Source organism: Helobdella robusta, assembly GCF_000326865.2.
Source record: "Helobdella robusta unplaced genomic scaffold HELROscaffold_8, whole genome shotgun sequence".
In the NCBI taxonomy this organism is placed as follows: Eukaryota; Metazoa; Annelida; class Clitellata; order Rhynchobdellida; family Glossiphoniidae; genus Helobdella; species Helobdella robusta.
The window spans coordinates 2,267,672-2,289,010 of NW_008705459.1; the positions used below are offsets into that span (position 1 = coordinate 2,267,672).

A 21,339-nucleotide genomic window follows, 5' to 3' on the forward strand; every position below is an offset into this window, starting at 1 on the left:
AGTTATTCAAGTCTAAGGACGTTTTTCCCCAACTGCTATGGCTCATTTTCTTCATAAACTCTACTGGATTCATGATATATTTACTGACAAATGTGCTCATTGATTTTTATTCTTACCCATTTACAACTATGTTCGGAGAAAAAGTCAGTGCAAACAGTTTTGTATATTTTATTTTTATTATAAATTCTTTAAAAATATTTACCTTTCTACGTTTTATATAAAAATCGAATTATTAATAAATGGTACATTCCTCTGCAATCATTTTTCCAATGCTCATAAGCGTGATGGCCTGGTGGTTAAGGTCGGCTGATGCCGCTGGCAGTGCGTGCAGTGACCGGGTTCGAAAACAAAACAAAGAGATCCCCGCCTGTCACGTGCTTCGAATGTGATGCGTCGTTCAGCACGTATTCGTGTAAATGTTGTTTGCTTGTTGGCTCCTCTGAGCCTAGGAAGAGTGTTTAAGACTTTTAATCTCTTTTAACATCATTTTTTCCTTACTGAAGAATGTTTTTAATTTTGCTGTTTAATCTTTTCAACATTTTCGGCTTTGAAATTTAAACTTCGAAACATGCATTTTACTTATACATGGGAGTAGTGCATTTTAAACATGGTAAGTACTAAATAAATAAGGTATACATAGTCAAATTTTTCCATTGTAAATCAAACAGTAAACCAGAGCGACAGCAAGAACGTCATCATTTTAATAACGTATTTGACACATTAAATGAAACAATTCGTGCATTAATTCATGTGTTCTCCGTTAATGCATTTGATAAATGCAACACGTTACAACATACGATATTTAACATAATTCGAGCTGTATTAAATCCGCGCTTACGAATCTATGCTAGCATGTATGTATGTGTTTGTGTCTGTGTGTCTGTCTGTATGTACGTCTGTATATAATCCATTGTTTTATGTTTATGAGATTCAAAATGCTGTTTATCTATAAACCACAACTACACAAATTAATTAATTAATTAATTAAAAGTATCATTTTTACATAACCATCTTATCAATTAACACGATCACTGATGATAATGATAGTGGAAAAAATAAATTGACCTTAGTTAATCTTAATCAAACATAATTAAGAAATAAAATTTGGATTTTCAATCACCGATAGTTGGCGGAAGTGAGGTGTGGTGGGAAAGTTCTGTGATCACCACGTTCCTCTATCTTAACTTCAACTTTAAAGTGAAACTGCACTAAGAACTAACACTTGTTCAAAGTTATTTTCCAATTGTGATGTTAGGTGAATAAATAAGAGAGTGAAAAAAAACGGATGAAAGAAACATAATGTACCTAAAACAATAATTATATACATAAATGCACGCACACACACACACACACACACACACACACACACACGTACATATACACGTATATACATAAACATATTCACAGTAAAATTTAACCTAGATCGACAAATGATGTTCGAGCGATCAACCGTTAAATCTGTTATCCACACATGTATAAATGTACTTAAGTTATTTGTTGAACACAGGCCTAGCGCATATGTATGTGTGTGAGTGTGTGCAATATGTTTGCCTGCCTGTGTGTTTGTTTGTCTGTATGTATATGTATAATTTCTACAAGCCTGGTCTTTGTGGTTAGTAATAAAATAAAATTTGTAATGAAGAAGCTTTCTATCTATTCCACAGAGGAAACAACAATAGTAACGAGAGCAAATGATGATTTTTATGGTAAGTTGACAATCCTTTAAAATTTTTTCAAAAATTGTAACAAAAGTGAGAACATATCTGATGAACCATAGTATAACAACAAATAATATATGATTAAAACGTATAAACAATTTATTTACAAATAAAAGCTACAACCCAGCACTACAAAAACAAAACAAAACAGCAACAACGAAAACATGTAAACTAATGCACCCATCAACCATAATTCATCAAAACTCATAATTCATTTCACTCCCAGAACCTGACAATTATAAAAATGAAAAATAATAACAACAATAATAACAATAAACTGACAACACCAAGCTGACTAACGTACAAATGAACAATTACAACACAGCACTGCATTGGCTTATCAAGTAAGAAAAATATGGTTACCATTCAAAATGTTGTTAATTTCATTAATAAGTTAACTATATATATGTATTATATAATTATTTATATATATCTCTACATACATATATATAATATATATAAATATATATGATATATATCATTCATATTACCTTTCCTAACATTAAAATTTAATCTAATGAGTGAGTGAAGAAGCAAAGAATAAAAAAAGATCAGTAATGTGTATTTTTCTGTAGTTACGTATGGTCTCGGTAATTACGATTTAATAAATATATAAATAAATTACTTAATCAGTTGATTAATTAATTAATTAATTAGGTCGTTGATCAAATGGTGGAAATATAAAATGAAAAAATAATATGACCAAGTTGGTGGAAGTAAGTGAATGGATGTGATCTTCAAAGAGCTGTACGAGATGTTTTGTAATAGATATAATAATAATAATAATAATAAGAATAAGAAGAAGAAAAAAGACAATAAGAAAAAAAATAATTACAATAATAATTGAATCTATAATTCTATCATAAATACCATAACATTGGCCATACCAGTCATAAAAAACGCAATATATTTGAATCCGCAAAAACTTCATTTTAATGCCACCCTCCTCATCGCCATCTCTACTATCATCTCTACCACCACCACCATCATCACCATCACAATCTTCATCATCGTCACAATCTTCATCACCATAATAATATTATAAATATATCGACATCATGGCTATTTTGTTGTTGTTGTTGTTATCATCATATACATCCAGAAGGTAAAAAAAAAATATCATCATTGCATCAAAGAGTGATGATGAATAAATTATTTCTTGGCGGCCTTCTGGACCATCTGCTGCAATAGGGCAGTGCTGTACGACTTTGGCCTTTCAATGGGGAAGCGCAGAGCACGTGACCAAATTAGGGAGGCCAGACAGCCGAGGGCACGGGAGACCCCGAACAGTACAGTGTAATAGTTCATCTCCTTCATTCCGTAGTGCTGTCGCGATGGGAAATAAAAACAATAATCATCATACTAATTAATTATAAAAATAATTGTTATAATTAATAACATAAACTGCTGAAGCATCCTTCATTAAAAGGTCGAAGTAAAGTAGCCAATTACGAAATTATAGCACCCATCAAGTAAATTATATAAGTATTATAGCAATGAATATTAAGGTTCCCAAGAGCAATGCTTTTACAAGTAAATATGACTCCTATTAATGTCATTATTTTCATAATCATCATTTAGCTTCAGAGTTTCAAAATAATTCACATCACCATCATCATCCTCTTCAAAACGAAGCACACACGCGCATGAACAGACAGACAGACAAGCAATCACACACACACATGCATGAACATACCTGCAACAAGACTCCACTATGTGCATCAACATTTGGCCAGGGGTTCTTGACCTTCCCCAGCTGGAGAAGAATGTCGGGTACAATCTTGTACAGGTCACTGACCAGCCTGAAGAGTGGATCGTTGGGCAGGTACTTGAGGGCAAACTCACGCTGGCAAGTGTAGCGAGGATCAGTCACTCTGAGGACCGCATGTCCATAACCTGGCACCACCTGTCCAGCTTTCAGCTGTGACCAGACATACTCCTTGAGACCCTCCTGAGTGTAATCTGACCCAACCTTACCTTGGATGCCCTTCAAGAAGACTAACACTTCCTAGGAAATATTAATTTGGCTGTATTGTACATTCAATTAATCATATACTATGAAAGTAGTTTATTCACACTATGAACACTAGACTAATATGAACATTATTTATTTGCACAAACCCATGATTGTTAATACAAATCACGCTGCAAGCCTTAGCAAGAATTAAAATAATTTATAGCTCTAACAATTACAGCCCAACAAATCTCACTAGCATAAATTATTCCCACAAACCTGATTAGCCAAACCATGAAGTGGCCCAGCCAATCCATTGAGACCGGCAGCAAATGAGAGGTAGGGGTCAGAGAGGGCACTGCCCACAAGATGGCAAGTGTGAGCACTGACATTACCACCTTCATGGTCACTGAGTGGTCAATTACAATTAACATTTCAATGATCACCTTATATGGCACTGATACAAATCTTCCAATTGTTACTAAATAAAAACAGAGCTGGAATGTTATATCATAACTTTATATTAATATGCTACTTTCTCAACGCACGCACACACACACACACACAAACAGCCCACACACACACACACACACACATAAAACCAGCAACAGACCTATGAATGGTGAGATACAATCTGAGGAGATCAGCAAACTGAGGATCTTCATAGCCCAGCTGACTGTGGAAGTTTGCAGACCAATCTTTGTTAGGATCAATAGCACCCACACTGGTACCGTCCCTATACAGGTTCCTATTGTGGTGTGCGTATCAAGCTTAAGTCATCGTAAGTAAAGGGAGGAAAAATAATACTTTTTGTTAGTATTGTGGCGGGTTCCTAATTCAACAGAGATAGTAGAAAACAAAACATAGTCAAATTAAACTATTGATTACAGTGCAGTTATATAAGTTTAACTATGATGATGCAAATACTGTAAATGAGCATGACCAACAAAACTTCTGCAAACATACCTGTAGATGATAGCCGCAATCGTTGGCAATTTGGCAATGAGATCCATGGAATCTTCATAAATGTACTGGTGGAATTCATTTCATCGATTAAATTCAATACTGTCAATTTGATCAAAAAAAATTTTTATGGGAAACTATTGTTCATTTATTTGCCTTACCTCCCAGTATTTATCTCTGTGTATTCCCTGACTGTATGCCTTTGCAAACTTGCTCTCACTGTTGCACGCAGTGACGGCTGCTGAGAACTGGGCCATGGGGTGAAGATTGGATGGAAAGTTCTTCAGCATGGTCACCACATGTGATGGCAGACCTGCTCTGTTTGCCCATTCCTTTATTTAAATATAGACAAACAAATGTATGATACCAAATAATTACCCCTAAACAAACAAAAGTAAAGCCCAGCAAGTGGAAAAATTATTTTGAAAAAAAAAACCTGAGAAACAGCCTTCGCCTGAGCATCAGAGGGCATCTTGCCGGTGCACAGCAGCCAGAACAATCCTTCTGGAAGTGGTTCAATTCCACCTGGGGCCTTTGGCAACATCTTCTGGCAGTCTGGAATGCTGTAACCACGGAAACGGATACCAAACTCAGCATCAAGTACTGATGTTTCTGTGATGAGACCTTTGATTCCTCTCATTCCTCCGTACAGCTGAAAAAGTAAATGGTGAGATTATGGTTATATATAAATCTGATGCTAAAGTTTTAATTTGCACAGTCAATTAAAACCTGATCAATGGTGACTTCCCCCAATGAAAACTTTCCATGTTCTGCTACAAACTTCTTGACAACTTCTCTGTGCTCTGGAATCAAAACTGCTAACTCTTCCTTGAGATTCTAGATATATTATGAATAAATAGGATATAAATAATTCACTTTATTGCTATAATTTAATATTACATAGTGATGAAAATGCTAATTTAATATTACATATAAAATAAAATCCGTAATATGTATGTAATATGTATGTTAGCTTGGTCACTGATGTGACTACTAAGCTAACATATACCAAATTATTGATGCAAATGACACTAACGGTAATTTCAGGTCCAGTGGTTTTGGATCTTATCTGACAAGCAGGTAGTTGGTACAACAGTGCTCTCTGTGATCATTTCAGTAGATTGAACAATCGAGTCATTTCATTTTTATTTAGTTACAACTTTTATTTATTTGTATAAAAACTTTGAAATGAACTAAAATTCTAAACTAAAAATAATATTAAAAAATTCATATTCAAATAAATAAGATGGGAGCCTTTTCAAAATAATACCAATTTTTATAAATTATCTTCCTGATTAGTGATTTAGCAAATCAATGGATGTAACACAGTGAATTAAAAAATTGAACAGAAGTTGAAAAAGGTCAAAAAACTGGGAATTTAAATTGAAATATAGAGTAGATCAAATTGTTCAATTATGTGGACAGTGTGGTTTTTGGATAAATTAAACTTTCTTTAAAACACCTATAATTAGTAAATCAATAAAAATGACATTTTTAAATGCATTTTTTAGGATTTCCGGAATGGGTGAGGTGAGACCAACCTCCAAATAAATTATCATAATACGCCGACATTCAAAACGGCAATTATTAGCCCAAAACTACCCTTACTTTAAACGAATGATTAAGAGTTAGTGCCGCAGACTTCCAGACGGACATTTTCCCTAACTTTCACTGAAGAAATAACGAAATTAATAGAAAAAATCTAGAAGACTACGTGCGAACGGGAACAACGATAGCTAGCTTATCGAGAGCAAAGAAATAAAAATATTTATCCTTGGCTGTTTGTGATAAAAATGGAAGGTTATATTTTTTCAAATAATCTTATTTCTTGTACTTTATACTTATTTTTATCACAAATATTTATATATATATATATATTAATTTATATGAGTATATATCTTTATCTATTTTTATATAAGATGACTTGAACAGTAGAAAACTTTTTATTTTCATTTTTTACTAACAAGTTTATTCAAGAACAAACCAAGGTATGGGTTAATAGAAATTGTTATTAAAATATGAAATGTAAAATATTTATATGAAAGGAACAGAAAATATCATTTATTTTTTATTTTTTCACCGCAAATAATTAATTAAACATCAAAAAGAAATGTTTTATTAAACACCAAAAAGAAATATTCACAAATGTAATAAGTTAAAATAATAATTTTTTTATTTTAAATAAACTGAGATCTAAATATTCAATCTCAATCTACCAGCAACATCTAACAATTTAAAAAAAATATTTCTAATTTCAAGATTTATCTGTTTAATTATTCAATTATTTCAAGTTTAGGTAACAAATGTTGTTGTTGCTGCTGCTGTTGCAGCTCGGATTTTTCCAAATCTACTTGTTTATTTTCTATCAGTTGCTGGTTGTTGAAATCATCTTGCCGATCCTGTTGTACTGGAAGTTGTATCTGTTGCTTTGGTTCATGTTCATGTTTTGCTTCTGAAAGTTCTTGTGCTGTTTGTTGCGTTTGTTGTGGTTGTTCATCTGGTTTTTGTTGCGCTTGTTGTGGTTGTTCATCTAGTTTTTGTTGCTTTTGTTGTGGTTGTTCATCTGGTTTTTGTTGCTTTTGTCGTGGTTGTTCATCTGGTTTTTGTTGCGTCTGTGGCTGTTCATCTGGTTTTTGTTGCGCTTGTTGAGGTTGTTCATCTGGTTTTGGTTGCGTTTGTTGTGGCTGTTCATCTGGTTTTTGTTGCATTTGTTGTGGTTGTTCATCTGGTTTTTGTTGCATTTGTTGTGGTTGTTCATCTGGTTTTTGTTGCGCTTTTTGTGGCTGTTCACTTGGTTTTTGTTGCGTTTGAGGCTGTTCATCTGATTTTTTTTGTTCTTCTTTATGTTCTTTTTCAAGTTGTTTTTTCTTTGGTTTCTTTTTCGTCTCTTTTTCTTTTTGCACTTTCGACGACTTCTTTTGCTGCGTTATTTTCTTTGGTTTATTTGCTTGTTGTGGGGGATCTGTGTCTTGTGTTTGTTGTGAATGTTCATTTTGTTCGTGAGAATTTTTTTCTTGTTTTGGTGGCACTTGTTTTTTTTGTGGTTGCTTCCTTGGTGTCTTTTTCGATTGTTTTGCTTTGACTGGTTTCTCATCTGTTTGTGGTTCCTGCTCCTGCTGCTTCTGTTGTTTTTGCTTTGGCTTTGTCTTTTTTACAGTTGTTAGCACTGTTTGCAAATGTTCATTCTCATTATGTTGTAGTTGTTGTTGCGACTGTATCGCCGGTTGAATTTGTTGCGGTTGATCGTTTTGTTGATCTTGATGGTTTGTTTGCGGTTGTAGTTGGTTTTGTTGTGATTGCTGTTGGGATTGTGGTTGATTTACTGGTTGTAACTGTTGCTGAGGCTGTTGCAGTTGATCAGGTTTTTGATCTTTTTCTTGTTCTATGTCTTGATGTTGCGATTCATTTTTATTTTGCTGTTGGATGTCTTTCAATTGCTGAAGTTGTTGTGGTTGTTGTTGTGGTTGTTGTTGGAGTTGTTGTTGTTGCTCTTCTAATTTAGTTTGCAGTTGTTGAGGCTGTGGAAGAGTTTGTTGTTCGTTTCTATCCTTTTGTTGTTTTTCTCTTTCCAATTCGTTTGTTTGTATTTGATTTTGTTGTTGTAGATACATTTCTTGCTGTTGTTGTGTTTCTTGCTGTGGCTGTTGTTGCGATCCTTGGTGATTTTGTTTGGTTTCCTGAACATGTTCCTGATCAGTTTTCTTTTGCACATCATTAATTTGTATGCCTTGCTTACTAAGACTATTAGTTGTAGCCGCAACTTCAGCCTGTTTATCAGCTGCTTGTTGGCGGTCGTCGCAACTACCACCAACAACATCAGCAACACTTTCGTCATTAATTTTGATCGCTGGAGATTTCATATCCGTTGTGATATCAACAACTTTTTCAGTGGCGATTTCGTCATGTTCCACGTGACTTTTCCTTTTCTCAACGATCTCGACACCAACAACGTACTCTGGAGTTTCTGATTTTTCCACTTCGCAACCTATCATGAGGCTCTCCCCTTCTGATAACCTCTGCTCCGTCGGCAATCTCTTCACGAATAGTGGTTCTGGTTTTAGGGTTACATTGCATTCATGATTAGTGGTGAGTATATGATGGTTGAATTTAATTTTAAGAAGTTAATTTTTAAATTTATAGAGTTAATTTTGTAGAAATGTTGGATGATATTAAAAAAGAAAATGCAATCTTTTGTTAGAGACTCATTTTCAAGTGATCCGTAGTTGTGATTATCTCAAATTCTGTCTCCGAAGCCTCTAAATCATCCTCAATTCTGTTTAATAGTTTCGATGAAATAATTTTATTTACAAATTCTTCAATTTCAATAAACAAGTTTAGTTTAAAATTTTAAAATATTCATGTAAGTTAAAATTATTTTTTAGCAAGGGTTTCAGAACTTAAATACTTTATTACACAATTCAAAATTCTATTCGAAAAACTAAATTTAAAAGTTTTCATTCTTATAATAAAAATTATCTTTACATAAGCGAAACTTATATGTTAACAACTCGAATTAATAAAAAAAATTTCAGTCGAATGATGAATAAGATGAATAAAATTTCACAGCGGTTTGTAGAGAAATCAAACTGGCTCACTGCCTATGAGTGACGTCAACTTCGAAAGATTGTTTGACCAGTGAGACGCCATCGTGTGCAGTGATTGTGTAGAGACCTGCATCGCTCAGTTGCACCTCCTTTATCTGCAGCATGTGCTGCCAGCTGGATTCCTCGACGATTCTGTACTTCCGCGATGGAGAGGAAGATGATGGCGAGGAAAATGAGGTCAATTCTTTCAATCCTTTGTACCATGTTACTTGATGGCAGGTTAATTAATTTTATTTATCTTCTATTCTCTTTCGTGGAATTTATTTAATTTAACGGTTAGCAGTTCATGACAAGCTTTGCACAAACTTAACGAATACACAACACACGTACCAGAACTTACCAGAAAATGTGCACACACACATATACACACAAGTACAGACGTACATTTAAGTAAACTTAAACACGCACGCACGCACAGTCAAGCAAATATTCATCTAAAATAAAAGAATAATTGTTCTGATTGCAGGTTCTCCAACGGAATGTTTGATCGCGTCTGATAACGGCAGATGAATGTTTATTTTACATATTCCGTAGTGCAACAGAACCGATTTACTACTGCTACACACTCACGCACCACACACACAGATACCAAAAACACACACGCACACGTAAAAAGGCACTCACGCACACACCCGTTTAACTTAAAAGCTTCCAATATGTGTTCTAGCGCTTAAGAACTATTTGCTGTATGCTATGCATCTCTGTGCAATTTTTAAGCCCATGCGTGAACAGGTATTTTGTTTGTTTACTAAATTTTACCCACCGACTGGCTTTAAATGACCTTCAAGGAAACATCTCAAGGTCAGCGGTTGACCTTCGATCACGTGAACACGTGGAGATGGGGTCTTTGTGAAGGTGAGAGGTTTTGCTAGGGCTTCATCTGATTGGGTGAAATTAAGTTATTAAGTCTAACTAAATAGGTAATGTTAACACAAAATCTAGAAACATAGATTTATTGTTACCATGTACTTTTTACATAGGAGTGCTACTAATAATAATTTTCTGAATTCATTTCATTAGCATCATGTTTTTTTTTCTCACGTTACACGTTGAATCTCATGTTACGCTGGCACTAATTCTAGCTATAATGAGATTCTAAGTTACAGAAGAAAGAAAGTTAATGCTTAAAATGTGATGTTGTATTCGAAACTAGATTAATTTTGAATGAATGTTGAAGTATGATTGAAGTAATGTAACAGAAGACTGAATGAGAACATCAAACGCAACCTCTGCTTATGACGTCGAGATCGGCATCAAAAGCAACGCGGCCCACCTCGCTACTCACCTGCACTCTGTAGAGGCCCCTGTCGTCAACCTGCGCCGAGTTAATGCGCAGCGAACATAAGCCGTAGTTGTTCTGTTGTTGGGTTGTTTGTTTGTTTGTTTGTTCAGTGGTGTTGTCATTCGAAATTTTATTCAGTGACGATTTCACTTATTAAATATGCATTTATTAATTTTAAATAATTTTTAAATAAAATGTTTTTTTCAGCACCACACTAACAGTAATAAGATATCGACCTCCGCTGATTATCTCTTCGTTGTTTTTGAACCAGCGTACCGCAACTTCGCAACTGCATGCGACCTCGAAACTGAACCTCACTGCCTGGCCTTCGAGAACTTGCTGAGAGTTGAAGGTGGAAATGAACCGAGGATGTGCATCCACTTCGGTGTCGGTCGATCTGAAACGAACCGATTTATAATCCGACAAGTATTCTTCGTCGATATATAATTGAGATGATTTATGCTTGATGTAATCATTTTTGTTTATGTTGATGACGTAATCGTTGTCGTCACAAACATTCTCATCACGGTTCATCATCATTATGTCTCTCCTGGACTTGTGCACTTTGTGGTACTCTGCTTCTTGGTGTTGTTGCTGATGTTGTTGCTGATGTTGTTGCTGATGTTGTTGTTTCCTTTTTATGTAACTTTCATCCTCATAGACAACTTCCACCTCGTCATGTCTCGGATAGCACCTCCTCAAAAGGTCTTCCACATCCATCCCTTCTAACTGACATCCACGCGGCAAAACTAAAGTTTCACGAATTTTCACGTGACACTCTTCAACGTTTGAAATTTTTCTAAAATTATTCACTCCGTTTGAGATGGCGCCATGACAGCTGGAAGGTTTATGGTACACGAAATTTTGCAGGATTATCAAATCTTTTGGAAACAAACTCCTGTTTTTCTTAATGAAGTGCTCTAACGTCGGTAAGTTGTTTTGCATCTCGTCGGTCTTCCTTGCGAATTCATCGATCGCGATATCAGCCCAAGTATTGTTTGTAACATTTACAGTTGCACCGTGCGTATCTTCCTCGCTCGTTTTCTGTTTCGTTTGCGTGTATATGATGGCTCTCTCGCCAGACGGCAGTACGTTCGTCGATACGTCATCGGGCTCGAAGCTTTCTTCAGGTTTCAGAACGAGCTGTGCAATGTCTCGTCTGTCGAGGACCGTGTCGGTGTCGGTATAGTTTTTCGATTTGAGTTTTTGCAGTTCTCTGGTAATTTTTTTGGCTTCCAAGTCCTTGCTCAGATGATCAATTTTATTCAACAAATTTTCGTTGATGATTTTGTGCTCAGACCAAACACTATCAGTACTTTTAATGTTTTCGTAATCAGTTTTTTCAATTTTCAAAGTTTCTTGCAAAGGTCTTATGAATGAGTTGTGATCAAATTTTTTATGTGGTCCAAAGTTTTTTATATCAAATTTGTTATAATAGAATGACAAGGACGAAGTTAGAGGTGATTTGTAGTTCAAGTTTTCGCGTATTGTATTTATTTTAACCTTGTTTCGAGGCGTTCTGCCAATGTTGAATGGTGCATCAAACGAATACTTCGCAGAGGCAGTTGGTTGAACTCGTGTTCGGTAGTTCTCAACGACATCAGAGATACGTTGGTGAATCGTTTTTGTCTCTTCATCATTCAGCAGTTCGTCGTAGCGATCGCCCAGACTTTTCAATCTACTCGAAGTGGTATGCTTTACATGGACAGGCTCGTGCATATAGAACGATTTATCGTAGGAATACGATCTCTGCAACGTTCTGCCTGCTGAAGATCGTCTGCTCAATCGATCGATTGTTGGTTCAGAATTCTCGCGTCGACTTCTACTGTACCTGTTGACATTGTAATAATTGTTGTCAGCGTAACTGTAGTCAGATAGAGCATTACGTTCCATTCGATACTTGTAATCGTCAAAAACCGGATAATTTCCAGAAGTCGATGGACGAAAATAATCGGCTGGGTATTGATAATCGGAATCGTAGGAAGGACTTCTTTTGAAAGCATATGACATTTTATTATCGTGAACGTAATCATTGTCGTAACTGTATTTGTAACATAGTACGGCGCTGTCACAATATTCATTTGAATAAGTTGAATCGATAGAAGATTGAGCTTGATGTAAAACAGAACTTGTGCTTTTTAAATCAAGAGGTTCAGATAAATTGCGGGCTAAAGATTGACGATATGATAGCGAATCAGACGCGAAAGATCTAGGTCGGGATGACCTGGGTAACGAATATCTGAGATCTGATTGGCCTGTAGCGTACCGGTCTCTAAAACCGGTTAATTCTGAGTTTCGAAGCCAGGGTGATGAGATTATGTAGTCGGTATTGCAGGCCATCACTGCTCAATTTAAATTACCCCTGGTGAAAATAATTTTTAATGTTATTAAGGTTGAAATGTTGAAAAGTGTATTTAAATATCTATCTGATTTTTACTACGATGTTTAAAAAAAAAGTTTCAAATGTTCTGTGATTAAAAAAAGACAACATAAAATTGCATAAAATGAAAAAAGTTGTTATCTAGAATCTCCTTGGGACTCTGCACAATGTCAAGTTGAAATCGAGTTTATATTTAATTTCTTCCTCCAAATAATTCGAAAAAACAAAAAGTAAATAAAATTTATGAGGTAAATAAGAACCTTTTATAAAAAATAATTCAAGTATAATTATCATAAAAATGCCATGTTCGACTAGAAATAACAAAAACTTTATAATAACAAAATAATTTCTGATAAACTTAGCATGTTTGGTATAGACGCTATATACATAACATAAACAGTACAACCGCAATATTGACAAGTTATTGAAAACAGTCATGGTCTATGGTCTATTTGAATAGAGCCTGTAACCTGCGTATGTTCAATTAACAAATTTCTTGCCTTCGTTTTATACTTTTATTACTCATAATTATTATTTTTTCACTTTTATCATAAATAAATACTACTAATAAAAATTATACTATACTTATGATATATATGCTGGTGTATTGCTTGTACGAATGAAATATTTTAGATTTAAGCTTAAAGATATTGTAAGTTAAATATCTATGGACAACACGGATCTATTTTAAAACGACCTGCAAATTTGAAGCAATAAATTCTGAAATATTTCATATAGTTGACATGACGCGCTTCATAATTTATCAACTGATGACATTAAACAATACGTCACATTGTCTGCGGGGCTTCAAACACTTTTGAATGAATGAACGAACTAATAAACGAATGAATGGATGAATTAATTAATGAATGAATGAGTGAGTGAGTGAATGAATTGTTATGAGAATTTTCAAAATGCCTACACTAGACTCAAAAGCACGATCGCTATCGTTGAATTTAACGTTGAAAAGACGATCCTTGACTTGTGATGATACGATTATTGAATATTCTTGAAATGTCTCTTCAAGTATGTATTAATACGTTCAGTGTGACTCTATGTGTATGCATTGTTCTTATGTGGAGTTTCAAACTTTTATGACTAAGTACTGAGTAAGTTTGGATGCGAAAGTTCTATGACGGGGATTTGAAATTGCTAAAAATTTGGAAAGTGTCTATTTGTTTGAATGTTTGTACAACGTTGATTTTGAGATTTCGGGCTAAAATATAAACTCGAAAAATATTAACGACAAATATATATGCCATTGATGACAGTAACAACTATGTCAATAATAATAATAATTTTATTATTATATTATTATTATAATTGCTACTAATATTAATACTATTACAAAATTATTTTGAAAATGTAACTTCAAACATGAACCAACTTGGTTGATAACAGACTGTTAGTTCGTGAATGATACCACGAAATCGTACAACAAGACTCTTCAAGTAATGAAATATGCTTGTCTTGTTATTATTAATGGCTTCCTCTTCTTAACGAAAGAAAAAAAAATTTATTTTCACCAAATAAACACCTGTCTTACAACAAACAACGCCAAAAAACAACAACTCCAACAATCTCAGAAATTCCTCAAGGACTTTTTGCCAACGAAGAATTATTATTATATTCATTTACTGTGCGCCAAACGTGATGAGGTGAGAACTCGTCTTTTAACGAGTTGAAATTTCGCGAGAGACTCCAACGCACCGTGATTGCGCGCTCGCACGCACGCACGATAAACAGAAAATATTTGCGCAAATTTTAAACAAAACAATATTCGCTTTATATGTGCATGTATATAATATATATATACATAAAATTATATTTATAAATTAAATATTTGCTAAAACATGAAAACTTAAAAAAAATAATATATATAAATTATACAATAAAACTCGTTTAATTATCTAATTAGTTTAATTCTAATTTGGTCGGTTAGTTTAATAACACATTTTGAATATTGAATGAATCCTATTTATTTGCAAATTATTAAAATAATATAAATACAAATTAACAGAAATATTACGTACCACACAAACACAAAACCATTCAGTGATGTTTAATCTGAAAATCGAAATATCGATGTTGCATGCATGTAAGAGTTGGTTTGAGCTTATGAGCGCGGTTCATTTCAATACAATGGTAAATAATATTATATATTGATTTTATAAAAAAAACGTATATTGTATGAAAGTTTATATAGAAGAAAGCTTTTCAAGAAAAAACCATAGCACATCTAACAAGCAATCTTATCATCCAATCCATTTGCTTGTTTGTATGTATGTATGTATGTATGTATGTATGTATGTATGTATGTATGTATGTATGTATGTATGTATGTATGTATGTATGTATGTATGTATGTATGTATGTATGTATGTATGTATGTATGTATGTATGTATGTATGTATGTATGTATGTATGTATGTATGTATGTATGTATTCGTATGTGTGTGCGGGTGTGTGCGTGCGTGCATGCATGTAGTATATGTGTTTGAACTTAGATTAGTTGCGATGCACACGAGTATGCTATGCAAGAAGTTTTTGCATGTGTGCGTATCCAAGCGTTTGAAACTGACTGAATGTTATTAGATGTTTTCAAGTATATGTATATGTATGTGTGTTTGTGTGTGTTTGTATGTGTTTGTGTGTGCGTGTATGTTTAGTCTGCTCTAAGCAAATTTTTGTTTCAAGTTAAAAAAAAAACAGAACTTCTTCTCTTTTAACGGTCATGTTGTATTATAAAAGTTCTTCCAGTGCATAATATAATGCTATTGTTTAGTTACGTTATTCATTTTTAGATATGTTCTGAACTTTTATACAAACTGTCAATTTTATTTTAATTATAAATAAGAATAATGGTGATAATAAGATTTAGCTCGTGATAAATTGCTTTTTCCTTCTGTTCCAGTCGTTAAAGATAGATAAATTGAATTAATTTCCATTGCGAAATTGGCATGAACGAATCTGTTTGGTTTTTTATTCCCTTTGCCGCAACACAAGCGCCCGAAATGGCAATCAAATAAAAAAATACTTTTTAAAAATATAAATTCATTAACATTTATATTTTTTTCACCAAATTCCTGAAAATGTTTTGCACAATCACGAAGAAAAAAAGAGACTCATGTGCCTACCTGTGTCGAAAATGCAATCATGTAAGATAGCATTTAACGATGGTAGGGATGGAGAGCATGCGAATGGTTGAACCAACTCTATCTCGCAAATAGTAGAAATAAAATTGAAGTAATTAAGAAGGTTTATGAATTTGATTTGAAAAGTTTTTAGGATGATGATGAATTCAATAAAAGTTGATGGGGGTGATAAAGATGAGGATGCAATAGATCAACGATCAATTTAATGTTGGGTTTTACTCTGGGTTTACATTTTACTCTCTTTTGTTTCCTTTTCATTTCAGTTCAATATAATTCGATTCGTTTAAAATCAATATTTGCGTTATTTCGATGTTTTTATGTTTTTTTGTGATTATTACAAAAGTTACAGAAGTTACAAAATCACTTTATAATTTATAAAAGATTACAATAACAGTTCTATAAAACAGCATCAACAACGTTAACAAACATCCTTTTGCAACAATTGTACTTATCTAACAAACACACACACTTAACACGCATAGAGAATCGCGGATACATAGACGCACATACATACACACGTACCACACACACATGAATGAATGAATGGATGAATGAATGAATGAATGATGAACGAGCGAACAATGAACGAAAAACGAATTAATATTCGTATATTTATATATATATATATATTTGTATAATACTTTATAAAATAAATTATGTACTCTACAATTATATTTTATATTCTATACATATGTGTGCGTTGGTTAGAACAAAGACATTAACAGTATGTGGTTTCAAGGGGAGGCCTATTTACCAGCATACAACACCTTCTTATGGGTTGAAGCAGGGATATGCAAAGAACCTTAATTTTTTCAACCTTTAATTATTTTCAGTAATGTCTCCCATTGCTCCAAACCACATAACTAGAATAATAGGACTAATCGATCAATTCGATCTATCGGTCGGGCTATTTGTCGTGCTTGGATTGTTGGCTTACGAAATTGCATGGATTTTAACGAGCAAGCTAAATGAAATATTTACTTGATTTAATATGCTTAAAACATTGTAGTAATTCTATTTAATTTTAATAATGATTAATAGAATTATGTATTATTAAATTATGGATTATTAAATTACGGATTTTTTCTCATGTATACAATACTATGAGATAAATCAATCAATCAGTCAGTCGGTCGGTCGGTCAGTCAGCCAGCCAGCCAGCCAGCCAGTCTGTCAGTCAATCAATCAACCAACCGATCAATCAACTGATCAATCAATCAACTAAATTGAATGATCCAAATAAACAAAAATAAAAACAAAAATAAAAAAATTTGCAAGGCCTGTTTAAACTCGAACAAACAGTTAACCGTACAGATCTACAAACAATTTCGAGATTTTAGTAAAGAAAGAAAAACACAGTAGTTGCATTTATTTGAATTCATTCAAAAATGAAAAGTGACGGTTAATTAAAATTTTAAAATGCCAATTTTTTTTTAAATTCGTATTTTAAATAAACAAATATAACAAAATATCGACCGATAAAAATAATTATTATCCATTATTATTATTATTATCATACACACTCCTTAGAAGTTCTCGAAGGATAATAAACCACGTAACATGAACATTTAGTAAGAACAGTTCACAACATATCATAATGACTAAATCAACATACTAAACAGAAATAATTTATACATGCATATATACAAAGTAAATCAAAAAATATCCAAAAATTATATAACCAATTTAAAAAAAAACTAGAAACCAGTCAACATTTAATGAATAAATAAATAGACATTAAAAAGATTGTTCAAAAAGGTACAATTTAAGGCGACGACGAGAATGAAATGTAGTTTGTTTTGTTGGTGTGGTGTTGTGAAGCGAAAACAAACACATCACACAAAACTGGTAAGAAGTCGCAAGAATAATAGTCAGTCACCTATCTATAATAAAATTACTCTCAGGGCCCTAGCTTACTTATAAACATTGACTCAACTCACTTACCTACAAATTTTTATTTCTCGTTTTAGATGTTTCAAGTATTTTATTTTACATATTTTAGCGTTTTTATTTTACTTGAAGCTTTTTAACTAATGTTAAGCCCTAGCCTACCTACAATTGTTTAACTCATCTCAGTCCCTAACTTACCTATGAATTAAATTAAAGCCCGGTTCACGGTAGAGAAAATATAAAGTTGAAGAGAAACATAGCAACACCGAATGAATGGATGTTGTGTATGCGTGTGTTGTATTGATGTGTGTGTATGTAAATGTGCGGGCGCGCAATCTCCAGAAACTTCACTCACTACCGACGAACCTCCATTGCACCGACCATCATCTGACACGCATCGATGGAATGAATTTGACCGGATACTGAAAAATAAATTGAAAAAAAAAATTAATTCACTAAAATAAAAAACAAGCAATTGGAAAAAATAGGCAACTTATCTTTTTGAGATAACACTCAATCTTTGTTCAAATTCGAGTACTTTCAAAGGTACAATGAGACAAAAACAAATTAACCTTTAACATTATCTTCGATTTGTCATCGGAACGATCATCATGAGACCTCCATCTGAAACGTGCTGATGCCCACCACAGCCCACCTCTCATCATTCTGTAGACATTTTTTAATAGCGTATTAGTAAATCAAGGAACAAAGGAACGATCGAATAAATGATTAACTGAATGATTGAATAATTGGTTGAATGAATGAGTGAATGAATTAATCAATTAATAAATAGAATGAATTAACGAATCAATTAATAGAAGAATAATTTGAAAGGTTGAGTGATAAAATGAACGAATGAGAAAAATAAAAAACGAAACTAAACCTTACTTCAAAAATCGTCGTTACTGTACTTTCTATTGCACCGACCACCACCATCTGGTCGGCACACAAAATACCATCCGAACTTCAGAGTGTCAGTCAAACAGCCAACGAGCTGATTCTTCCTACACCACCATCATCATATGTAAATCATCATGAGACCACCATCTAAAACGTGCTGACTCCCACCACTGCCCACCTCTCATCATTCTGTAAACAAAATTTTTTTATTTGCGTAGTAGTAAATGAATGTTAGAATCTTAGAAGCAAAAAAAATTAAATTATAAAATAAAAATAATGTCAAATAAATAAAATTTTAAAATAATAAAGTAAGTAAAATGTAAAAAAAACTTACCGTCGTCCATTCGACAAAGGCAGAATGTTGAATGCGGTCCGGTTCCTACGTTGTCCTCCAATACTGGTGCCAGTCCTCCTCGAGGTTGTTGTTGAAACACAGCCCGTGTCGATGGAGAAAGATAGAGAAAGAGTAGATTCTCATCAGAAAGCTTAGCGGTGCCTGCATCTCAAATTGCTTAATAAAAATAATCATATCTACCTATTCAATTACCTTAACTAATCTATATTAAATTGTTAATGGTACGATAGTCGAAAGTCCCCTTTCATTCTTCCTCCTTGCACAGAGGTTCACCGACAGCCAGGGCACCGGATAGAAAACCGTTGCCGTGCGGATAGTAGACTATTGCCGTGCGGATAGTAAACCATTTGCCGTCCGGAAGCCGTGCGGGTAGTAGACTATGGCCGTGCCGCATGGTAAATCATTACCGTGCAGATAGTAAACCATTGCCGTCCGGATAGTAAACCATTGCCGGTACACCACTGGCCACCAAGGCTTACCTCTGACAACAGACTTCGAAATTCAGAGTCTATCGGCTATCGTGCCATCTATATAACTCTATATAACTCTATATAACTCTATATAACTCTATATAACTCTATATAACTCTATATAACTCTATATAACTCTATATAACTCTATATAACTCTATATAACTCTATATAACTCTATATAACTCTATATAACTCTATATAACTCTATATAACTCTATATAACTCTATATAACTCTATATAACTCTATATAACTCTATATAACTCTATATAACTCTATATAACTCTATATAACTCTATATAACTCTATATAACTCTATATAACTCTATATAACTCTATATAACTCTATATAACTCTATATAACTCTATATAACTCTATATAACCATGCATACTATCACATTCAATCAATAAAAATCCCACTAAAACCAGGAACCACCGCGTACCTGCTGAATGTATGATGTGAAACAAAACAAAAAAAAACACAAAACAAAAATCACGCCACCAAGTAGTAAAAGAATAGGAGTCCCTAACCTACCTATGTAACTAAATTACCTTATGCCCTAGCCTACCTATATAATAAATTAATTTTTACCTCACCTACCTATGCTTCATTAACTTAACTCAAGACTCATGAAGAAAGAGAAAAAGGAATAAAACAGAACATAAAATACTACCACACAAACAAACATGATGTATGTATGTATGTATGAGCAACCGTTAAAGAACCCACCTAAAATTAAAAAAATACCACCTACAAACATTCAAACCACCTACAAACATTCAAACCACCTACAAACATGCAAACTCTATATAACACTATATAACTCTATATAACTCTATATAATAAAATAAATAAAAATAAAAAAAATTTAAAAATAAAATAAATGAGATCAGACAGACTGCTTCAAGCGAGGCAGAATGCTGATCTGATTTTCATGTTGTCTCAGCTCCTCTATTTATACTCGTTTCAACCATACATTCTCATCATTTCAATCATTCGCATCAGTAAAAAACTTGTTTAATGTATATACTGCACTATTTTACAGTCTTAACCACAATGCTAACCGTACTAAATTGAAGTCATCGAACGAACGCCTTCGAAACTTTCTGGTTGGCTGGTTGAATCTGCTATATTGCTTTTCATATAAACATATAATCTAATATAATATAATTTAATTATTTGTATACATGGATTCCAGTCACTTTATATATATATATATAATAAAAATTCATTATAAAAGCAACAGTAATCAGTGCTATACATGTAAGCACGCAGTTCAAATTTTTCGGGGAGAATTCAAAATTGTTTGAGACCACACCTTGCTTAACATCCGATTCCAAGCCGAGCCAAGCCGAGCTGAGCCAATATGCATAGATTTATGAGCGCTTTTATGTTAATATTTTGCTCGCTATATTTATATATTTTATAAATTCATTATAAAAAACAACAGTAGCCATTACTATATATGTACGCACGCAGTTCAAATTTTTCGGGGAGAATTCAAAATAGTTTGAGACCACACCTTGCTTAACATCCGATTCCAAGCTGAGCCAAGCCAAGCTGAGCCAATATGCATAGATTTATGAGCGCTTTTATGTTAAAATTTTGCTCGCTATATTTATATATTTTATAAATTCATTATAAAAACAACAGTAATCATTGCT

General features: G+C 33.4%; 2 protein-coding genes across 2 annotated transcripts; both read right to left on the reverse strand.

Moving 5' to 3' along the window:
* Nucleotides 1-1,635: 1,635 nt before the first annotated feature.
* On the reverse strand, nt 1,636-6,383 carry HELRODRAFT_96242 (hypothetical protein). The gene is made up of 10 exons (XM_009032102.1): nt 6,244-6,383; nt 5,672-5,737; nt 5,365-5,472; nt 5,072-5,287; nt 4,797-4,967; nt 4,639-4,703; nt 4,286-4,420; nt 3,952-4,081; nt 3,415-3,726; nt 1,636-3,044 (listed from the first exon to the last, which is right to left on the reverse strand). Exons 1-10 carry the CDS (start codon nt 6,289-6,291, stop codon nt 2,871-2,873), a joined length of 1,425 nt encoding a protein of 474 aa, XP_009030350.1. The 5' UTR covers nt 6,292-6,383; the 3' UTR covers nt 1,636-2,870.
* Nucleotides 6,384-6,908: 525 nt separating this feature from the next.
* HELRODRAFT_165544 (hypothetical protein) lies at nt 6,909-12,861 on the reverse strand (the record flags this gene model as incomplete). The annotated part of the gene is made up of 5 exons (XM_009032103.1): nt 6,909-8,686; nt 9,307-9,447; nt 10,021-10,119; nt 10,467-10,596; nt 10,741-12,861. 5 exons carry the CDS (start codon nt 12,859-12,861, stop codon nt 6,909-6,911), a joined length of 4,269 nt encoding a protein of 1,422 aa, XP_009030351.1.
* Between the last annotated feature and the right edge of the window lie 8,478 nt (nt 12,862-21,339).